Here is a 21,018-nt window from a genome sequence, read left to right as displayed (position 1 = left end):
ATCAGATTGTGGATTTGTTGCAAGAACATACTTGGGTGACCTAAGTAGCACATGCAGAAGTGTTGGGTGTTCTTGAAACCATGGTCAGGGTTAACATAAGGTGTTTGGATGCTGTTCCGTGACTGAAGCCTGACCAGTGTCTCTACTGAGTGGAGCTGCTTACATAGCTAATGTGAATGGTAAACTGTCTGTGTGGTAACCCGTGATACCAGGAACTGGTTGTTTCTTTCCCCTTCTCCTCCCCTCCCCTCCCCGCCCCGCCCCGCCCCGTCCCCTCCATTAAAGAAATGTAGGGCATCAAATGATGCCACCTTTTCCCTGTTGTCCATCTCTCTGTGCCCGAGGATAAAAATAAAATGCTGATGAAGCCAAAAGAAACACAGTTAATTTGTTCTTAATATCCTGAGTGCCTTCTTTGACCTTTAAATGAAAATGATGGTGCCCCTGACAGGAACCAGCCTCCTCACAAATGCACAGGGACGGACTTGGGTGTGTTTCCCAAACATGAGAAAGGACAGCCAGTGTGGGACTCCTCAGAGGGCATCAGGAGCTTCTTTGCTAATTAAAGGCTGGAGTGTGATGCTGAGCAGTAAGGAACTGCTGGTTTGTTGCTTGGTGAGTTTTCCGAGGGACCTTCCTGCCCAAAGGTCACCCTGAAAATTCCTTGCTTCCACGTTTGGATGAGCTGTGTGTTCCATGAGGACTGGGGCTGTCTCCCTGTCCATGGCATGGGAATGGGACCGCAGTAGCATTTCCTCAGTGTTTGTTGAGTGTAGGAATGCCGTGCCGTCTCTTCTCCAGCATCCTGGCTGCCATAAGATGCTTTTCCTTAGAGGAAGAAAGAGGGTCAGCCTGGAGGTCACCCGGAAAGTCCACTTTCTAGAGCCTCAGGCCGGTCTGCCCACCTCCAGCTGAGGTCCAGTTGGTCCCCTGCCTGGAGTGCCGAGTGCTCCCTACAGACCCATTATGTTGTTGGTCCGGCTATGGTGGTGCCCCTGATGGCCCTTTGGACTTGGCCCCTTGGACTGGATATTTGGGTATTGCGTGGTCTTGGTTAGGGCGTCATGGTTGAGCTTCTCCAAGGATAAGAATTGAGCTCCCCTCTTTCTTATTAGAATTCAGGCTCACACTCAGGTCCCCGAGACACTTTTACTCCCCCTTTCGGAGTCCGGGTACCACCACTCAGCTGTGAGAACCCCGAAACCTGCCTGCAAGATGGCAGAAGTGGGGCACCAGCTTCCCCGTCAGGTGCGGCGCCGGCGTGTGTGCGGAGCCGTGGTGGCTGTGGCGAGGGCGGCAGATGGTGTCCCCAGCCGTGCCCTGTGTGGTCTGGCCAGAGCGGCAGGTGACGCACGCCGAGGCAGCTTCTGTGATGCCACGCCCGGGCGGTCTTCCAGCCGGCCGGCAAGGTGAAAGACTCCTGATGTTTCAAGACTTCGGGGCTCTTGAAAAGCAGCGGCTGGAGAGAAAGGACAGACATATCCTCCTATACTGAGCCCACAATGTAACACCCTGCCACAGGCCATTGGCAGGAGAGCTCCTGAGTGCCCTGTGAGGGTACTGAGTGGTGGAGTCCACAGGACCTTTCCTTTCCATCCTTTCCTGGAAGGAGGGCGGTGACACACCTGTCTTGATCTTGCAACATAAAAGTAAACCGCAGAGATAGAGAGCTCAGGACACCTTCAAAAGCTGGCTAGCCAAGGACAGCTGCCTGCCTGTTACGGAGGCCTGGGGGCACCGAGAGATTGAAGCTCACGGCAGCCAGGTGACGGTGAACCTCTTGATACCACAGCTCTGAGTTCCATCAAATGACCACTTTGTTGGTGCATAGCTAAGCAGACCTTTCCAAGGCAGACCCTCTGGACCGCTCCTTCTCAGCCTTTGGTCTCCTGAGATGTTTGGAAAGAAGGAATAATCCGGACTTTCGCAGAAAACGCCCATTGTACTGTTAACTTGCCTTCCATGTTCTCATCAGCCAGCTGCTTGGAGAAGGGCAATATTCCATGTGGGAGAAGTGAGGGCCATCCTCTGGTGGCTGGCACATTGATGTGGACAGTCGCTCCAGCCAGGCCAGAGTTACTCTGGCCCCTGCCTTCCTGTTGGACTTGGCTGATTATGGCCACACCAGAGCCCTACTTAATTGGCCCATTGATGTAACCAGCGCTCTGTCTTTCTCTAGAAACTGTACCAACCCCTGCCTTTAGCAAGCTCATAGCTGGTGGGCTTCTCTCTGTATATCCACACAGTATGGACCATTGCTAAATTATTTAATTATGAGGTATGTAAATCTTTGGAATATGAGTGTAAAATCAAGATTGGTTATTTCTGTGAAATAAGTGGAATGCTTAAAATATGGGATAGAAGCAAGTTGCTTTTAAGGAAATATCGCCATCAAATGGCGTATGGATGAGGCAATTGTGAAAGATTAGGGACAAGATTGTAAAAAACCTGGGTACTCAGGCTGTTTCACAAGAAGCCCAAACTCTGAATCATAGGTGATGCATTTTGGGTGTGATGTGCGCAGCAGAGATGACCCGAAACACGAACTGGCACGACTGTTTAGTAGAATACAGTCATCCACATTTGAGTCTAAGCAAGTTAGACCCTTCCCGAGGTCACACAGCTAGTGAGTGGGGGAGCTGGGCTTTGAATCCACATTGATTCCCTTCAAAGCCTAGCTTACTTAACCCTTTTGCTCTACTGCTTTTCTTCTTGATCCCCGTGATAATTCGGGAGATGGCAGGGATCTGACTCCAGATCAGCCACGGTGAGCGTGCTGCTGTGGGATCTCCATGGCCTGCAGGCTACATGGGGTCCGCATGTCACTCAGGGATGCAGCACTGGGGCTGGTGGGGAGGAGTGGAATATAGCTGGGAAGGGGCCCCCAGAACTCTTTTGAGGTCAGTAGGGAGGGGACGGGGTCACATACCACAACAGGTAAGATCTGGTGATTAAACAGATACATTTTGGGAAAAGGTTCCTGATACAAATACGTCACAGGGTGACGTAGTCTTATTTGGTATGTGTGGCGTATCTGGCATGTTTGGTGGTTGTGCGCCCAGGAACCACACACAGCCACCCCTCTGAGATCTCTTAAACTTTAACCAGGTGGGTGCGGGGAGCGATTGCGTGCATCCGCGTGCACAAGGACGGAGCACCTGCCCAGGCTAGGGTTGCATGGCACCTGCGTGTAGATCGGAGACACTGTGGGGCTGTCGGTGCTTCGCTGGCCTATGTCCAGACAAGTCGCGAGCTGTTGAGTGGCTAGAAGTCACTTTCGTATTCCACCGCCCTTGTTCCTCTGAGCCCATGTCGGTCCCACGAAGGAGCTCTTCCTAACTACAGGGACGGTGGAGCTTCGGTGCCTGGGATCGGGCCCGTCTCTGCCCCCCTTTCACGGCCGTGTGGATCCTTCTGGTATTTCACCCTGGAACATCAGCTACCTCTGGTGGAATCCATGTGTCCCTAGGGCTGCAGGGGAGGGAATCAGTGCCTGTTGACTTTGTGGGGAATGTCAGTTGCGTGTTTTGGAATTAATGTTTCTCTAACGGCAAGTGAAGTCGTTTCTTCATCACATGAACAGGGGGTGCCTGTTACCTCTGCTCAGGATGCTGGGGGTGGGCAGCGAGCCCGCCTCTTGGAGCGGTGCAGTGTGTGTTGGCGGGGCCACCGCCGTCCCAGGGAAGATGTCAGCTGTGGCTTGTCCAGGCCCAGCGCCGAGATCAGAGAGCTGTCCTTATGGGAGATGGTCACTGTTCCCCTCGGCTGGTGGCTCTCAACAGGCGCGATTCTGCGCCCTCCCCCCCCCCGCCCCCCCGGGGACATTTGACAGTGTGGAGACATATCTGGTCATCCTGACCTGGGGCATGCTGTTGGCACCTGGAGGGCCAGGGACGGACGCTGCGGGACACCCCACAGTGCTCGGGGCAGCCCCGCACCACAGAGAAGGATCTGGTCCAAGAAGTGAGCCGTGCTGGGGTCGAGAACCCCTGCAGTAGGTGAGCGGCGCTGTCCCTTTGAGCCCTCTCCTGCAGAGGCTTCGGAGAGCCTTCCCCTGTCCTGTGGCTCTTTCAGACTGCTAATTAGGCTCCCAACAACATGAGCCCTCAGAGGGCCTCCGGGAGGTACAGTGACTTATTGTGGCCCTGCGCTTCTTAAATCTTGCTCCCCCTTCCCCCCTTCTGCTGCAGAAGCTGGGCCCGACAGACCGGCTTTTCAGCCCTCGCTGGCCACCTGCACGCTGGAGACCCCACCATGGCCGGTGCATTAGTCCCCTGCTGTGTGGGGAGATGGAAGCTGCCTGCCAATGAGGCAGCGTGGAGGGACGGGGACGAGGCCACGGATGCATGCCACTGTCCTGCCTCTCTGCAGAGCCACCGTGTGGCAAGGTGTAGTCTGAAAGGGTGTAGTCCTCTCAGACTTTTCAGGGGAATGATTGTGGCTCAGTGCCTCCTTATTTTCCCCCGTCGTCCCCCAAATGACATAAAACAGTTCATATTCTGTTTGTGACTTTAATGTGCCTCTTTGTCCTCAGTTGGGAATGTGTCCAATTTGTCATAGTGGGGAAGGGCCTTTGGGTGTCCGTAAAAGTGGGGCTTGGATCTTTGCTCTACCACTTCTCAACCCTGGGGTCCTCAGCAAGTTAGTTCACCCACCTGAGCTCCAGTTTTTCCATTTATAAAATGGGGACAAGAATACCAACCCCACGGTGTGGCTGCAAAGATTGCGTTCCCTGCACCATTTCATAGCTTCCCCCCCCCCCCAGCCAGTCCACTGACCCCTCAAAGGTCAGGCCCTTGTTGTCATCTTTGGAATCACTTCAATTCTTGCTCCAGGCAGATCCTTATTATGGGGTGCATTGAGTCTCCCAAAGAGAGAGGTCGAAGTCTTAACCCCCCAGTACCTGTGAATGTGACCTTATTTGGATATGAGGTCTTTGCAGGTGTAATCAAATTAGGGTGAGATCATTAGGGTGGGCCCTAACCCAGGACAGCTGGTGTCTCTATAAGAAGAGAGAGATTGGGACACAGACGTGTGCAGAGGACAGAATGCCTTCGCAGGTACCTCGTGTGAAGACGGAGACACACAGGAGACTGCCCCTCGACAACAAAGACAGAGACTGGAGTGATGCATCGACAAGCCGAGGGTTGCCTGTAACCACCAGCAGCTGGGAAGAGGGGGCAAGGATTCTCCCCTGCGGGTTTCCGCGGGAGCACGGCCCTGCCCACACCTTCATGTCAGACCTCTGGCCTCTAGAAGTGTGAGACAGTACATTGTGGTTGTTTTAAGCCAGCTGGTTCGGGGTGCTTTGTTACGGCAGCCCTGGGAAACGGATGCAATAGTCAATAAGCATTTGTGGAGTTTTTAAGTGTCTTCAGGTGCAAAACAGAGTATTCTGCCCCAGCATTCATACTCTGATAGCCTAGCCTCTGGACTTTTGTCTTTTTTCTCCACCGTTTGTGTCCTTTGCAATTCATCCAGTGTAGATCACTGACTAATTTTTGTGCTACTGTATTATAAAAACCTTTGCTTGTTACAGCAGAAAGTTCTCATGTGTACCATGTTGGAAAGAATTAAGATCTTTGCCATAAAGCATCTTTGTGTCGCTCAGCAGCTACTGCCCAGACTGCGATTTCTTTCAGCAGCAGGTTGCTTCCTGGTGCTCGGGGGAAGCACAGGAGGCCCATGCTCCCTTCCCTCTTCTCCTTTCAACTGGCAAGAAACAGAACCAAATCAAAGTGGCTTTAAAAATAAGGAAATGTATGCTCTTGCAAAACAGGAGCTCCAGGCCCAGGGGTTGCTCAGGGTCTGTGTGTTAGTGTCCCAGCTCAGGGAGGTCACTGGGGATGCCGGCCCCTCTGTCTTCTGTCTGGAGGACAGGTCTCATCCTAAGGCAGGTGTCCCCATGGCCATAATGATAGCTGACTGCAGCAGATGGGCAGCCTGCTTTCTGTTCGTGACCTGTGGGATCTCTTTGGTGTGTTGATGTTAAGATCAGGGACATTTTCCCCATAGGCGTCCACAACAACTTTCTCTCTTCTTTGTCCCATCCCTGAACCAGCCACTGCCAAAGGGAGTGGAATTAGGTCATTGGCCCAGACTTCACCATCTGAGGATGAATGGGCTCTGGAGAGAGACACGCAGTGCCCCTGGGCACTCTCCAAATTACTGACTCTTATGCAGTGTGGTAGGCAGAATACTGCCGTCCCCAAAGGTGTCTCCATCTTCATCCCAAAGGAGACTCTGCAGCTGTGATTCAGTTAAGGATCTTGAGGCAGGGAGATTATCCTGGATTATCCAGCTGGGTCTGTGTAATCACAAGGGTTCTTATAAGAAGGAGGTAGAGGATCAGTGTCAGAGAAGATGTGAGGACCTTGCAGAGATCAGAGAAGAGAAAAGATGCTAAGCTGCTGGCTTTGAAGATGCTGGAAGAGGCCACAAGCCAAGGGATGCAGGCAGCCTCTAGAGGCTGGAAAAGGCAAGGAACAGATTCGTCCCTAGAGCCTCCAGAAGAAACACAGCCCTCCTGACTCCTTGAGTTTAGCCCGGTGAAACAGATTTTGGACTTCTGACTTCTAGAACTGTAAGATAATAAATGTGCATTGCTTTAAGCCAGTAAGTTTGTGGTGATTGATTATAAAAGCAATAGAAAGTGGATATACCATTGTTCCTTTGGATGGACCTTGCATCAGTCTAGACCTTTTCTAAGAGAAGACTCTTGTATTTATTTTGAATATTCTATAGTGTGTACGGAGAAGACACACAAAGATGTATGGATTAAACAAGACAAACCCAACCCCCCTGGTCCTGCCTCCAGGTATAGGCCTGCCTGCCTGGTGATCCGCTCTCAGAATGGTAGATGGTGGCTCCTTCCTTCAGCACCAGGGCTGGGTGTGGGGAATCCAGAAACAAGTAAGCTCTTGTCCTCACTCACAAGCTGCTGAGTGTCTCAGCTATCCATTTGATTCCATAAATATTCTCACTGTCAGATCGGAGCCCTTCCAGATGTCTGCTCTGTCTTTGTAGCTAAAGCCGGTTTCCTCTGAAGCTTTTTCAAACTTGCTGATTTTTTTTTTTTTTGGTGAGTTTTAGCAAGGGTCAGGAAGAGCATAAGATGTTAAGCACATCCACAGATCGAGCTATTTTTAGGGTGCCCCATGTTGCTGCGATCAGCAGTAATTCCCGCGGACGGGTCCCGGAGTCCGTGGCGGAGGTCACCCGCCTGTCTCCTGCCCTGTGCCAGTTGGACAGAGACACGCTGTTTGGAAGTTGTCTTTGCTGTTTTCATTTCCTCCCCTCTCAGGCTTTCCTGTGCTGCGGGGGCCCGTGTAGGACCTGCTTGTTATCGTACCATAGACTGGCTGTTTCTGGGAAGCCTCTGGCTTTCCTGGGGGCGGCACACGACCGGTGGCCGTCTAGGGAAAATGTCTGGGAAGGTAACAGAAATAATGGAGCGGAGAAATGGGGGGAGGGAACCGACCTTGAGTGATCTTTTCCAACCCCGGAAGCCCATCTTGGGGAAACTGAGGCAGGGGTTATCCGTGAAGCAGTTGCCCATCCCTGCGCTCTTGGCGGTAGCTTAGCAAGGACAGGAGCTCAGTTCTGTGGTACCAGTTCGACATTTCTAGGCTGCACAGCCAGAATTGGAGAGCGGGGCCTTAAAGGCCTAACGGCCCTCATAGCATGGCGCTCAGTACATTTAGCGGTACTCATTCTAGGCTCTTGGCTCTGCCCCTGCCCCACCTTCCGCTGTCTGTAGTCAGAGCCATATGCTGAGTGGTGAAATGCATAGGTTCTGGAGGCTTGGCCTGGGTTGGAACCCCACTTACTAGCAGCGTGACCTTGGGCGAGTTCCGTAAGTCACTTTTCCTATCTACGAAATGGGGATATAATTGTACTAGCAGAACCAGGAGCGTTTCGAGGATTGAGGGAGTTCCTGTGTGCAAGGCACTTCTCCCTGGGCCCGGCACAGCCTGAGCTCCACCCAGGTGACTCACCTTCCCACGACCTTCAACACCGTGGCCTGGCCTGGAGAGGGCTACATTGCTACTCCAGCGCCGGTCTGTGTTCTATGCTTTATTTACCCTGCTCCCCAGAATGGGATTCTGCTTCCAGTTTTTACTGTTGTCAGCAGCATTTCAAGGACTGTCCTCCTGGGGAAGGATTTGCTCTCGTCCTTAATTGTTTTCTCTGGTTAAACTTCTAGAAGTAGAATTGCCGTGTCAAGGAGGGGACTCGTTTTTAAAGGCTTTGCTGGGTGGACGCTGCCAGATTCTCCTCCAGAAAAGGACTAGTTTACACTCCTTCCAGCAGTGCATGAGTGTGCCAGCTTCCTTGCATGGCCAGGTTATTAACTTTTAATCAAATGAAGGCCCAGGAAAAATAGGAGAGATTTCCCTTGGGGATAAAGTGTTCCTTGCCTTTGCTCGTTAAGCAGTAAAAGCTTGCCTGCGTCACGCGTGCAGGCAGCGCCCTCTACTGGTTTTCCCTGGTGGAGAATGGTGAGCGGCAGTAGATGGGGACGCCCAGGTGGTCTCTAACTCCCGGGAGTGGCTGCAGGTGCTGGGGGCTAAAGGGTGCTAAAGGGTGACATTTTACCAAGACTCCCGGCTGGCTGTGCCCAGCCTCAGGTGACCTTTAGCTCTTGCTCGGTTTTCTTACAACAGTGCTTCACAAACTGGGATTTTGCTCCCCAGGGAACACTTCATACTGTCTGGAGACATATCTAGATGTCACAGATTGGGGGGCGGCTACTGATTTGTGGAAGGTCAAGGCCAGGGATGCTGCTAAACATCCTACAATGCACAGGATCCCCCACCCCCAAACAAAGACTCATCTGGCCCACATGTTCGTAGTATTCGGGCCAAGAAACTGTGTTTTAGAGGAATGGGGGAATTGTTCTAGAAGGCTTCTCTTTTCAGACTAAAATAGGATATAGAAATACTAATATTTAATATATATTACTATTATCACTAATTTTTTTTGGTTCTGGAAACCTTTGTGCAGAATAAAATGGAAAATAGGAGGAACTGAAATAGCGCATTGGCATTTCTAGAAGAGCAGGCAGAGGGGGAGACATGAACTCCAGTAATGTCATCAGTACTAATAAGGGAGGGCATTTTTTTCCTGTTAACTTGGCTTGGTTAAACCTACCATAAATGCCTGCAGCTTTCCCTTGAAGGCCTTGTGTGTGGAAAATTGTGCTTTACTGACACTCCCCCCCCCCCCCCCCCCCGATTTCATGAGTCCTAGTATTTTCATAACATTTATAATTGCGCTTTCCAGTGCTTGATGCTGAATTCCCATCTGTGGTTGCAGTTTGCTCCCCCACACCCACCTAAGTGCTGATTCAGGCATTGTTTCTAGCAGGGGGAAGGAGGGAAACTTTATAAATAATCTGAAAGAGGGTGTGCCCGAAGGGGGCAGTAGGACAAGAATTTCAGGAAAATCAAACCGAATTACAGCTTACTTTGACATTTGTCGAGTCTGAGGACCTCTTTCACCAGCCTTACCCCAAACCCTTTAGGAAAATGCTCCCTATTTCATTTTGCTTTGGCCTCGCTTGTCTCCGAATGACTTGTATTCTAGATTATGTGTTTTGAAACAGCTAGAGTGTCCTTATTAGCTGTTCTAAATAATGCTAAGGGGGTTATTTGGCCAAAAGTGGAAAGCTAAACAAAACAGAACAAAAACAACAGCTTTTCCTTAAATATCAGATACTATTTTGATCGTCTTCCTTGGGAAGTTATTTTTCACATTGCAGGTCACGATCCGTTAGTGGGTCGTAAAATCAATTTCTGGGTCACAGTTGGCATTTAGAGAAAATCAGAATAGAAAGTATGATTGGGCATTGTGTATAGTAAAGGTACCTTTTATTTTGGTGATAATAGAAAAATGCGTCACCACGTATATTTACACATGTGCGTGCGTGCGGGCATGTACACACGCCTGGCAAGAGGCAGTGGCTTGGGTTTTACCCCGTGGTGAAATCCAGCTTCTTTCCAGATGATTCCGTTCTCTTTTCAAGATTTCAGTGATCGCGGCTTGTCTCCTGTCCTCAGCTTTGCCTGTGTTTCTTTTTCAGGTGGAACCAGGGAGATTGGCTCCGCCCTGACCAGGATGTGCATGAGACACAGAAGCATAGAAGCCAAGCTCAGGCAGTTTTCGAGGTGAGGAGCGCGTCTCGCCGGGATCTCACCGGCCCTTGCTGGTTTCCGGGGAAGGGACAGCACTTTTTTCCCTGTAGCGTTGCAGTGCCCACAGCCCGTGATGCTCCTCCCTCACTGATCAAGTGTTCGTGGGCCTTCTGCCACATGCCAGGCTCTGGGCGGGGTGCTAGGGGTGTAGCGGACAACCGGACGGCCTGGGTCCCTGCCCTCGTGGAGCCCGCACCCCACTTTGTGCTCCTGTGGGTCTCTCCTGGCGCCCCGCCAGCGTGCGAGCAGGGCATGCCCCCTCTGCAGGAGCCTCTGGAAGGGGAGCCGTGGTGCTGGGGAGCGGGGCACGCGCCGTTACCCGGGGGCATCCTCTCTACCCACCGCGGACAGCGGTAACCATGGAGCCCTCCATGCTGCTGGCCTCTTGTCTGTCTTACCAGCATCCGGAGTGGGTAGAACTGGCAGTGGTTGGCCGGGGATTTGGAGTCACCAGTGTTCCAGTGGGGGGTGGAGGGGAGGGACATTCTTCCAAGCAGATCGGAGCATTCTGCTTTACGGATCGTGAGTTGTGTGAGGGGTTGCCAATGTGAAAGGCCTCTGTCCCTCCTGGCCGGGCCACCATGGGAGGTGGCAGAATGTGGTGGGAAGTGCCTGGTCTTGGAGACCAGTAGGCCTGGGTTTGAACCCTGGGCTGGCCGCTCAGGCGTGGGCCTCTTGGCTGGAATCTCAGCTGCTATAAATTGGGGTGCTTGTGAGAATTCATGGAATGTCCACACATTTCGAGCAGAAAGCGCCTGGGTAGCAGGTGATGACGTCTGCCCGCCTTCCCTCCTGCTTGCTCCCAGACCATGCAATGCCTCCTCTCCCACGTGTCATCCGGGTTTATTTGCAGTAAATAATGAATGAATGAATGAATGGCGGTACCCTACCCCATTTTAGGGATGAGGAGACACTGGTTCAACAGCCAGTGTTTACGGAGCACCTACTGTGTGCGTGGCACTGTCTTAAGGCGTGTGGGCTATAGCAGTGAATAGGACCGTGCCCTGTCCTCATGGGGCTTACACTCTAGACACCGCGTACACCTCCCACAACGTCAGGCCGTGGGAAATGCCACGAGGCGAGATCTGTGGGCTGGGAGACAGGTGGCCCGGTCCCACCCTGGGTGGTTAGAGCGCGTCTGTTCAGAAGGACGATTTGAACAGAGACCTGGAAGAAAGGAGGGGGTGAGCTGTGCTGAATGGCTGGCGTGTGTGAGGGAGGGGAGGCCCTGACGAGGAAAGGAGGGGATTGTACCAAGAACTTCAAGATTTTCAGGAGGCCCACGATCAAAAAGTAATCTGAGAGCACCTTTGTAGTAATTCTCACCAGTGCAATTCGAGCGATTTATGGGCACTTGCTAATTTTTCTACAACATCTGTGTGACGTAGGAATGTATCCATTTTCCTTCTGTTACACAGACATAAACCCTGGGGTCTGTGCTCGCACGGTTCCTCTGTGTGGGGGGTACCTGGGGATGCCTTTGCCGCTCTTCTCCAGAAGCTGGCCATTCAGCTTTCCTTCTCCAGGCTGTCCAGTTAGTCTACACTCATGACTTCTAATTCTGAATGCACATCAGAATCATGTGGCTTTAAAAAAAAAAAAAAGTAATACTGGGGTCCCACCCTCCGGGTTTCTCTCAGGCATGAGGTCTGGGGTGTAGCCCTGATGTCTTTACCTTTTTAAAGCTCTCCAGGAGCTTTTGTTGTGCAGCCAGAGGGGTGACCCCACAGGTCTGCGACCATGCTTGCGAACACAAGAGAGAGAATATAAGCAGGGGAAATGGGAAGAGGGCTCGCTCCATTCAGTCATGTGGACGGCCTCCTACCAGTCCCTGGAGAGCATTCTGAGAGTAAGGTTATTACGAAATGGGGAGATTTGGACGTGAACTTGGGCTTAGGTGCTGCCTTGCCTTGCACCCAGCTGTCGTGACTTAGGTGGTTTTGACAACAACAGAATGTATCTGTTTAACTTCTCCTTGTCTTTCCTTTTTTTTTTTTTTTTTTTGGGTGAAAGTGCTTTAATCGATTGTCTGATAAACCCACTTCAAGAACAGATGGAAGAATGGAAGAAAGTGGCCAACCAGCTGGATAAAGACCACGCAAAAGGTACGGGGGCAGGCTGTCTGCTGCGTAGCAGCACGCGCCCCGAGCAGAGCTGCGGATGTTGCCGGATGTTGCCTCGTGCCCTTGCTGGTGCCCCCCGCAGGGCCCCCCCTGGTCCCACTTCTCCCATTTCGGCGTTGGAGGATAAGGACTCCCGAAACCTCCCTGAGCGGCTGATGGTCCAGGCTCTCAGTGGTCTTAGCTGTGATCGGCTGAATGAAACGTGAACAGTAATGCCAGGCTTCAACGCCAAAGATTCACACGTAAGGCATTCCAGCACGTTTCGAAAGCCAGCCTTTTAAGGAGAGAAGCTGACCTGGGGTCTCCTGCCCGGAACCACCACCCTCTCTGCATATGCTTCAACGAAAGCACCTCAGCACCTCGTGTGCCGCGCTCTGGGGGCAAAGTGGTCCAGATGGACACCTCCCCAGTTGGTCCTCCTGGACCCAAAGGCTAGGGGTACTGGCAGCGTGGAAGGGGCAGGTTTCTCTGAGGATCATACGACCTGCAGTGAATGCTGGGGAGGGAAGGCCTATGGGGAGATTGGAGGCAGGAGGAAGCCAGAAGGAAGGGTTGGCGCATAGCGGATCCCAGGAGCGTGGGACTGAGGGCCCTGAGTGGCAGCATGGGGCTGGGGGGTTCGGGGGGAGGGAAGCATCCGGGAAGTCTGCAAGGGAACTGGTCGAACGGGCAGTTATTTGAATATGAGGTCAGCAAAGGAGGAGAGAGGTGTCAGAGGCGGTTGTCACTTCAGATGTCCGCATCTGGGTGATGGAGGCGCCAACGACAGAAATGGGAAGTCCAGGAGCAGGTGTAGACTGGTGGGGGACGAGGAAGTCATTGTTGGGGGGACGTGGTGTACGTATGTGAGCCGCCCCTCCTCGGGATCCAGTGCCAACCTTGGTGTGGGTGTGAGAGTAAGGCTAAGGCAGCTGGACCTTCCCCAGTTTGCCCCCACGCCGTCTGATCTCTCACGCCGGGGGCTTGGGGGCTCTTTGCTGAATTGTAACATCTGGCCAGCGTCTTGCCACATGGGTTCCTTTTTGAGCAAAGCACTGTGAATTTGGGCCTTTGGGAAAGCAAATCCTATTTTTCAATTTCCTGATACGTGGGCCGAGAAATTGTGGATTTTTCACTTTTAGTGAAATATCCCCGAATGACGTCTTTCTTCACAGCTGATACGAGTGAATACTATCAGGAAAAGACCAAGGTGCATTTTGTGGCTTTTCATGTTAATAATCACCCCTGGGCTATACAATGTCAGTGTGAGATTGTTATCATTTGGCATTCTGGATTAAGCTCTTCATTGCATGTCATCATTTCTGCTTTCTGTAATGAAAGTAATGGTTGTTCCTTAAAATATTTTCCGTTGCGCAAAGTGGTAAAATGATTCAATATTCTGCCTTCTTTTAGAATATAAAAAAGCTCGCCAAGAGATAAAAAAGAAGTCCTCAGATACACTGAAACTGCAGAAGAAAGCAAAAAAAGGTAACTGTACAAGTTCTGCCATTAATAGTGTTCCTTTGGGGAAACGAGCACGTGCTTGGTTTGACTTGGAAGCAGAAAGCATCGGATTCAGACTTCGGTGCATATGACGGCCCTGGGGAGCAGGAGCACCTAGAATCCATCTGAATTAAAGTTCTCAAGTGCAGAATATCTATTAATTTGAGGCCCTTGCAAAGTTGTACATGACTTGTTCCCTCCCCCCTACCTTTGTCTCCAAAATGACAGTTTCCATGCCTATTGTGCTTTGTAATGAAACCTATAAATTTCTTGGAAGCCTTGGGATAATGCATAAAAGCCTTCATGCAAATGTCCTCTAGTAATTATTACAGAAATTATGTCCTTTTCTCCTCCATTGTTCACAGCCTATAATCTCCGAAACCCTTTATTAAGCCTTGTGAGAATGTTAGAAATGGCTGCAGTGGGAGCCTGGGAGCATGTGCTTTATAGAGAGCTTTTTCATGGTGTTCATGAGTGTGGGGACTCCCAGGGAAAACCAGACTGGGGCAGCGTGGCCCTCCGTCCGCCTCCCTGCTTGCTGTCATCCACACACTGGCCCCCTGTCAGATCCGTGACCCAGCTCTGCTCTTCCAACGTGGACTGGGAATGTGCAGAGAAAAATCTAGCTACATCTACTTTGCAAGCATTTGTGACATTTTCCTAAGACCAAAAATCTAGGGACTTGAACTTGAGAGGGTGACATTCTTCCAGGCTGTTCTTCTTGATACCAGCTTTTTGAATTTGTTGTCTCACAACTGATGAAATGTTTTTGTTTTTTCCCATGAGGAAAAAGCTCTGTGTTTAGTGTTTGTTTGGGACAATGTTTGGGACAATTTTTAGGTAGAAACCCCCAAAACCAAATTTCCTCTTTTCCTAAATGGGCAGTTCTCATTTGGAATTAGAGGAAAATACATTCAGAGAGCTGGAGTAGTTTGGTGGAAGGGGGGCAAGGACTGGACAAAGTTTTTAAGCTTTGACATTTTTCAAAAATGTCTTCCCAGTTCTTGTAAAAACCGTAAAACCATTTCACGATAAGGGCAGGAGAATTTTCACCCATAACCAGATCTTCTGTCAGTTTTGGCCTCACCCCTTTGTTTTGGATGTGTTTTCTTGGTGCTTTTCAAACGTATGTTCTATCTCCCTGGCGCACCTGGGACCTAACATTGGACAAGTAACAGGGTTTGCGGCCAGTAACATTTCAGTGAGTCCAGAGGTAAATGCTTATAAATCAAATGGCCATCGCTTCCATCGAATCTGGGGTCCCATGGAAGATCTGGCTGGTAAACGTTCGGGACTGATTTCCATGTCATTGACAGCTTGGCAGCTTTGAGATGAAAGGGATTTGGAAGGAAGGTCCAGGGAAGACACTTACAGGTTGGGAAAGGTTTGGAAGTTTGGTAAAAAGGAGGAGGGAAGAAAAAGTAGCTGTTTTCCCTTAGCTGTTCCAGAGTTCTCTTTCCAGAGGCCTTAAGTTCTTGGCTGCAGTGATAATCCTTTTATCTGAATTCTGCACGGAGGCTGGAACAGTGTGCATCTGTCACTCGAAGTCCCTGGCATTGTCCCAATTAGCAGAATTTGGACCTCCAGGGAAAGGCTGATGGGTTGATTGCAGTACAACACAAAAGGAAGTTTCTGGCAATTAGACTTGCCCAAGCACTGGCTCGGGCTGCCTAGAGAGGATAATGAGTTCCCCATCAAGGCACCCAAGGGAAAGATTCAGGACGCCTAGGGTGCTGGACTGTGTAACATGAAGAGATGCTTCTGGTCCCAGGGCTCAGTAGAATTGGTATTTGGTTGGGAGGCTTCGTGGGGCACTTGGGCCTGAAGGCAGAGGATGGAGGCTGTGAGCAGGGGTTTCTGGAAGCATTCTTTCTCAGCGCTAGCCACATAGCTGGTGGTCTCAGGCACCATGTCCTTCCAGACAAGGTGGCCACGGTGGTATAGTTATGTACACGCACCAAGTCAGATCAGTTGCTTGGAATGTTCCAGATGATTTTCTCATTACTCCAGAGTACAACCAGAAAACAGTTTTCTTTCTTTCCTTTACAAAAATATTGTTTTTTAAAATATATAAGTGCATTTTTTTGACCGACTGCACACATTTGTGTATGTCTGAGGTGAATGGAACCTTCTAGAAGGCACCAGAGTTATCATTCTGTTTATAATGGAGTGCTCTCCTAGAAGACGGGTAGCCTGAGGATGGAGCAGGAGTGCTGCAAGTTCAGGGCCAGCAGAAATCTGGTTATTTGAGGCTTCCAGTGATTTGGGGTCTGGTTACCTGAAGTTTCCCTTGCTGCCAGAACTCCTCTTGAGGCATCTGCATCACCTTCCACAGGTGGTGGGTTTCTGGACTCTAGGCTTATAAAGTGTTGGTAGTTTCTTCCGAGATTTACACGATGTGTTACGATAGACACATGCTTCAGATACCTTTTTTTTTGTCCTGATAGAACTGAGTCTGGTAACCAAATAATCACTTCGCTTTTAATGTGTTTTCAGGAGATCACCAAGCAGCTTTCTGCCGTGCCTTTTTAAAAAAACTGTGATCTTTGATCTAAAAGCTCTTCTGACTCTCCTTTTCAAAATTTCAAACGCCTTTGTGCAGTTAAACATGGTGGTAGCACTGCTCTTGATTTTTTAATTATTTATTTATTACTATTAATTTAATTTATTACTATTAATTTATACATACATATATATCTGAGTATATATGTAGGCAGACACATAGGGGACGTCATTTTTGCATGTGACTAATTTACTTTAATTTTCACGCTGCACATATCACCTTTTGTCACATGCTTTATTGGGCTCTTTTTTTTTTTTTCCTATAATAAAGACAGTGATAATTTATAATCTAAAGGTATTTAAATATTACCATCCAAAAAAAAACTTCGAATATTTTTTTGGGGATTTGGGTAGGTTTTATCTCAAAACCATTTTAAAACAACTTGGCATCTGCTCCAGCTGTGGGTGGGTGTACCTATTTCCGTGGAAGGCAGGGTTACCGAACACCTACCAGGCGTAAACGTGAGGCAGATGTTGGGAGCTGCAGAGATGGTACCCGCCCTCGGAGAAGTTCCAGGCTGATGCCCAGGGTTAGGGACCCAGGACAGAGCCAGCCTGAGTGACAGGCGATGGGGAGAAGGCTGAGGCAGCGGGAAGGTAGGGACGTGCTGTGGAGCCGACCCAATAGTCCGAACTCTAGAAGATGTCCAATGAGTCCTCATCAAGCCCTGCTGCTTGATGTCAGCTCGGGTCCCGGAGCTGGCCGAAACTTCACTGGGGAAGTGAGCGTGGATGGATTGTGGGAAACGTGTTCTGTTCTTTGCTTGCTTTTGCCACCTTACCGTACAAAGTCAGCAGCCTTCTCATTTAATTAACTCCCAGATTACTATTAATTTAAATGTAAAAATTAATTATGGTCAAGCCTTCTCTTTCCATCTGAAACTACTGAAAGCTTATCAGGACTTTCTTTGAGGCTGCTAAAACTGGAGCGTTCTACTATATTAACCCTGGAGCCTGACATTTCAATAGTTTAATCTATCTTTTTTGACCAGAGGCTGCAAAAAGCCAATACTATAAACCTAATAAACAGACTCACAGAGGTCTAGACGAAGACGTTATTTGCTCTTCTACTAAAATTTAACTTTATTATTTTTTTTTCATTTTTCACCCCAGTTTAAATTTTGTTTCCTGGGTTTCCCCAATTACTTTTCAAGTTATAGTAAATTATACTTGAAAGATTTTCTTGGTGTAAAGCATCTTAATTGGCTTCTTTGGGGAACATAGTCTTCATCTCTCTTCTTAGAAACCATGCCGTGATCTCTAGGGGGTGATGCTTACTAACGAGGAAGGTTTCTGTTTAAGAGGAGAAAGAAAAGTTTTAGCAAGTCAGGGAAGGGACCGTGGATGCGCAGCTCTTGGTGGAGGTGGGTTCAATTGCCCCGACAGAAAATCCGGTGGCAAACCACGGACTGTTTAACACATGAAAGGAAGGTAAGACTGCTGCTCGAATCCCAGTTTGACTTTATTATTTTCCTTTTTGTGTCAATTGTGTATCCTGCACTTTCTCACCGTGCGCCCCCCGCCAGTGGACGCTCTCGGTAAGTCTACCATCCTGACTCTCTGGTGGCTGGTCACGATGTGGTCCTTCCTGTGGGCTTTCCGTGGTTGTCCAGACCTATGCTAGTTGCCCAAGTTTTCCTGCCAGCTCAGAACAATCAGTTGTGCCTACTTAATTTTCCATAACTTTAAGACAATCGTGTGTGTTATGTGTGTTTTAATCATTTTCCTTTTTCGGTGTTTGGCCCTTTCATGGGTTAGCCCAACATCCTGCGGGCCTTTGAATCATCATAATTCAGTATTAGACTCATGGAAAGAAGAAATACAGAGTGATTTGCACCGGAAATAAACGTATTTATACATACATATATATCTGAGTATATATGTATGCGTGTATTTATATCATAAAATGTGTAGAACTGCACTAAATAAACCCTCAAAATAATCCCCAAATCAGATTTGGCTAGCAAAATTTCTTTAACTTTGTCTCCCCAGGACCATCTAGTTCTTTTCAAAATGAATAATTCGTTGTCTTTTTAAAAAAACAAACAAACAAACAAAAAACAAAAGTATTTCTTATTTCAGCGGAGTTTGTGAAATGTTTCATTTCAAAGGTATCAGATCTTCAAATTCAGTAATCCCAGTGATTCTTCTTGACTGAATGTTGAACTTCATTCTCTGGGTGATTTGCTTTTGGAGTCTCGTGGCTATACCCTCTGTCTCGGAAAGGTCTGTCTGAGGCGTCCGTGTGGTTTATCTTGCCTTGAGTGTGCTGAGTGTCCTCTGAGACCATTTTTACCGAACAGCTCCAGAGAGGTTTTTGAATTGGAATCTGTCCTCTCCAACAAACACCCAAGTGGCCCGTGTCTCCTGTGATAGGTGGGGGGCCGAGATGGTCTGCTGTCATTCGCGTAGGACCCAGCTCTGTCTCTCCTTCCCCTCATGGTGACGTTGGCCTAGTCGTTCCCCAACTTTATAAGCAGTGATCTTTTCCAGTTCTCAATGTTGTGAATGTGAAACACTTTGAACAAAATTTAGTGTACTTTTGGGAGGAAGGTAAGATAGCCCCCCCTTTTTTTTTCTTTTTTTGCATATTATTACGATCACATTTATATAACCTAAAATTCACCATTTTAAAGCATACGTGTCCGTGGCTTGTAGTACATTCACAGTGTTGTGCGACCATCGCCACTGATTCCATAACATTGGCACCACCCCGAAAAGACACCCCCTGCCTTTTGAGCAGCCAGTCGCCATTCTCCCTGCCCCCAGCCCCGGACACCCACTCATCTGCTTTCTGTCTCTATGGATTTGCCTCTTCTGGACATTTCATATAAAAGGAACTGTACAATAGGTGTCCTTAGGATGACACAGAGTTTTACTAGAACCTTCGCTAAGAGCCTGGCCTGAGTCCGTCTGTGGAGTAAACTGGGCATTTTATTCGTTTTGAATGATGGGCAGTAGGGTTGGGGATGAGGAAGGAAACCACACAGCCCTTTGGCTCCGTAGCTTAACCTCTGCTCATCTCAGGAGAAATTGCCACAGCTCCCTCTGTTTCTTTCTCTCGCAGGGTCCACAAGGCTAAGCCACAGTGACATGTAATCATAGCAGTGAACTTGGGCATAAAGACATAAGAGAGCAGTATGGCTTGAAGCCCTCATAAAAATTTTTTTTTTTTACAAGTTTTAAATCCTTTTTGAACCTGGACATAGACATTTTAACACAGTTTCACGCTAGTTAAAATGTTCTGGTTCAACAAGAGAAAAAAATATATAAATGAAACTCTCCTTTGGTCTACTTAGAAGTATTTACCTTCAACCCTGGGTTCCTGCATAAGCTTGGCTGGGGGCCTCCATGAGGGAAGGAATTTACAACTCAAAATGTATTCTGCAGGGATATCCTGCCCCCTCGAGGAACTGAGACTCTAGTGGAAATAAGCCAGCTAGTTTAGTCTGGTGTGCTCAGCGCTGTGAGGAGTATGAGCAAAAGGTATAGCAGTGGGCAAAGAAGGAACTCAGCTCAGCCTGGAGGCAGGGAGGTGATAGTGAGCAAGATGGAAAGGGATCAGCTGGTGGAAAATAGGGCGAGGGATGTTCAAGGTAGAGGGGACAGTGTATGCCCACACATGGCTGTCACCATTTAGACGGGAGCACCGGAACCCTGGTCAAAGGTGACCATGGAGCGAGGGGGCACTCCGAGGGCAAGGGTATGTGCTACCCTGAGTCAGCTTTTCTGGAGGCTGCCAGTCTCCCCACAGGTGGACTGGACTCGTAGGAGATCCACAGGGATCCCTCCCCTTGCTCGGCCTCAGCTCCCTGGCTACCCCGATCTGCCTCCAGAGGGTTCCATGCCTGGGCCTCATTTGTGCTCAGACTCCAAAGTGGACTAAACTTCTCCACCATCAGTGCTGAGTGCCTTCCAGCAGGAGCGTGGTTTATGCGTCCCACGACCACAGCAGGTGTATGCCCACGTCCCCGCGCGTGTTTCTTCTATACTTAGAAAGCCAGCAGAAACCACTGTCAGAATGCCCCTCAGACCTACAGTCAGTGTGGATCGTTCTCCCTGCCTCTGTGGTAAAAACTGGACATGTCTGGGTCTCTTCCAGGCACCCCTGCCTTTGGTTCTGGAAGAGGGATAGTTCTAGGAGCCCTCTTCCCCAGAGGGAGTTCCCACCTAAACATCTACAGTCTGAGCTGTTAGTGGGTTGCCTGGCTTTCTTGCCCGGCATGGGGCAGAAGACCTCTTTGCTCTGTTCCTGCTGCTGAGCCTGAGGGACAAGCGGCTGCTCAGAAGCTGGCGTGGCTGGCGCGAGGGGCCCCGCACGGCTGTCCACCACCTGTGTCCTAGGTGTGCCTCTGAAAGTCGTCAGGAATCGCCAGCCCCTTAGGACCTCCTGGGCCACTGGAGTCAGGATGGAGCCCAGAGGGGCCCCCCCACCCCCCCGGTTGCTTCTGGCTGTCTACGTTCCAAGACCTGGCCCTGGAAATCTCTGACTACTCTCTGCGGTCACCACCTCACTAACACGTGTCGGCTGTCTGCAGAGCAACAACCCAGCCCCCGTCCTTCCTAAATCCTGCCATAGGTGGTGAGGGGCTGGCCCGTGGTCCAGCTGCTTCCCCCATCTGCACTCACACCAGTGCAGATGGTAAAAGTGTGCT

General features: G+C 49.7%; 1 protein-coding gene across 7 annotated transcripts in view; it reads left to right on the top strand.

Annotated features, from left to right (window-relative positions):
• Nucleotides 1–21,018, top strand: part of MTSS1 (MTSS I-BAR domain containing 1) — a 158,586-nt gene that overhangs the window by 112,493 nt on the left and 25,075 nt on the right. For 4 of the 7 annotated variants that reach the window (XM_032415756.1, XM_032415752.1, XM_032415754.1 and 1 more), the window contains 4 exons: nt 10,085–10,169; nt 12,210–12,301; nt 13,712–13,786; nt 17,890–17,901. In XM_032415756.1, the coding sequence (XP_032271647.1) occupies nt 10,085–10,169; nt 12,210–12,301; nt 13,712–13,786; nt 17,890–17,901 (264 nt within the window). The remainder of the gene's footprint in view (nt 1–10,084; nt 10,170–12,209; nt 12,302–13,711; nt 13,787–17,889; nt 17,902–21,018) is intronic. The other 3 variants (XM_032415757.1, XM_032415753.1, XM_032415755.1) reach the window with 1 other exon arrangement.

Source organism: Phoca vitulina, unplaced genomic scaffold (genome assembly GCF_004348235.1).
Source record: "Phoca vitulina isolate PV1807 unplaced genomic scaffold, GSC_HSeal_1.0 scaffold18, whole genome shotgun sequence".
NCBI lineage: Eukaryota > Metazoa > Chordata > Mammalia > Carnivora > Phocidae > Phoca > Phoca vitulina.
The sequence above is the reverse complement of the archived record's forward strand: the minus strand, read 5'-3'. Positions and strand labels throughout refer to the sequence as shown.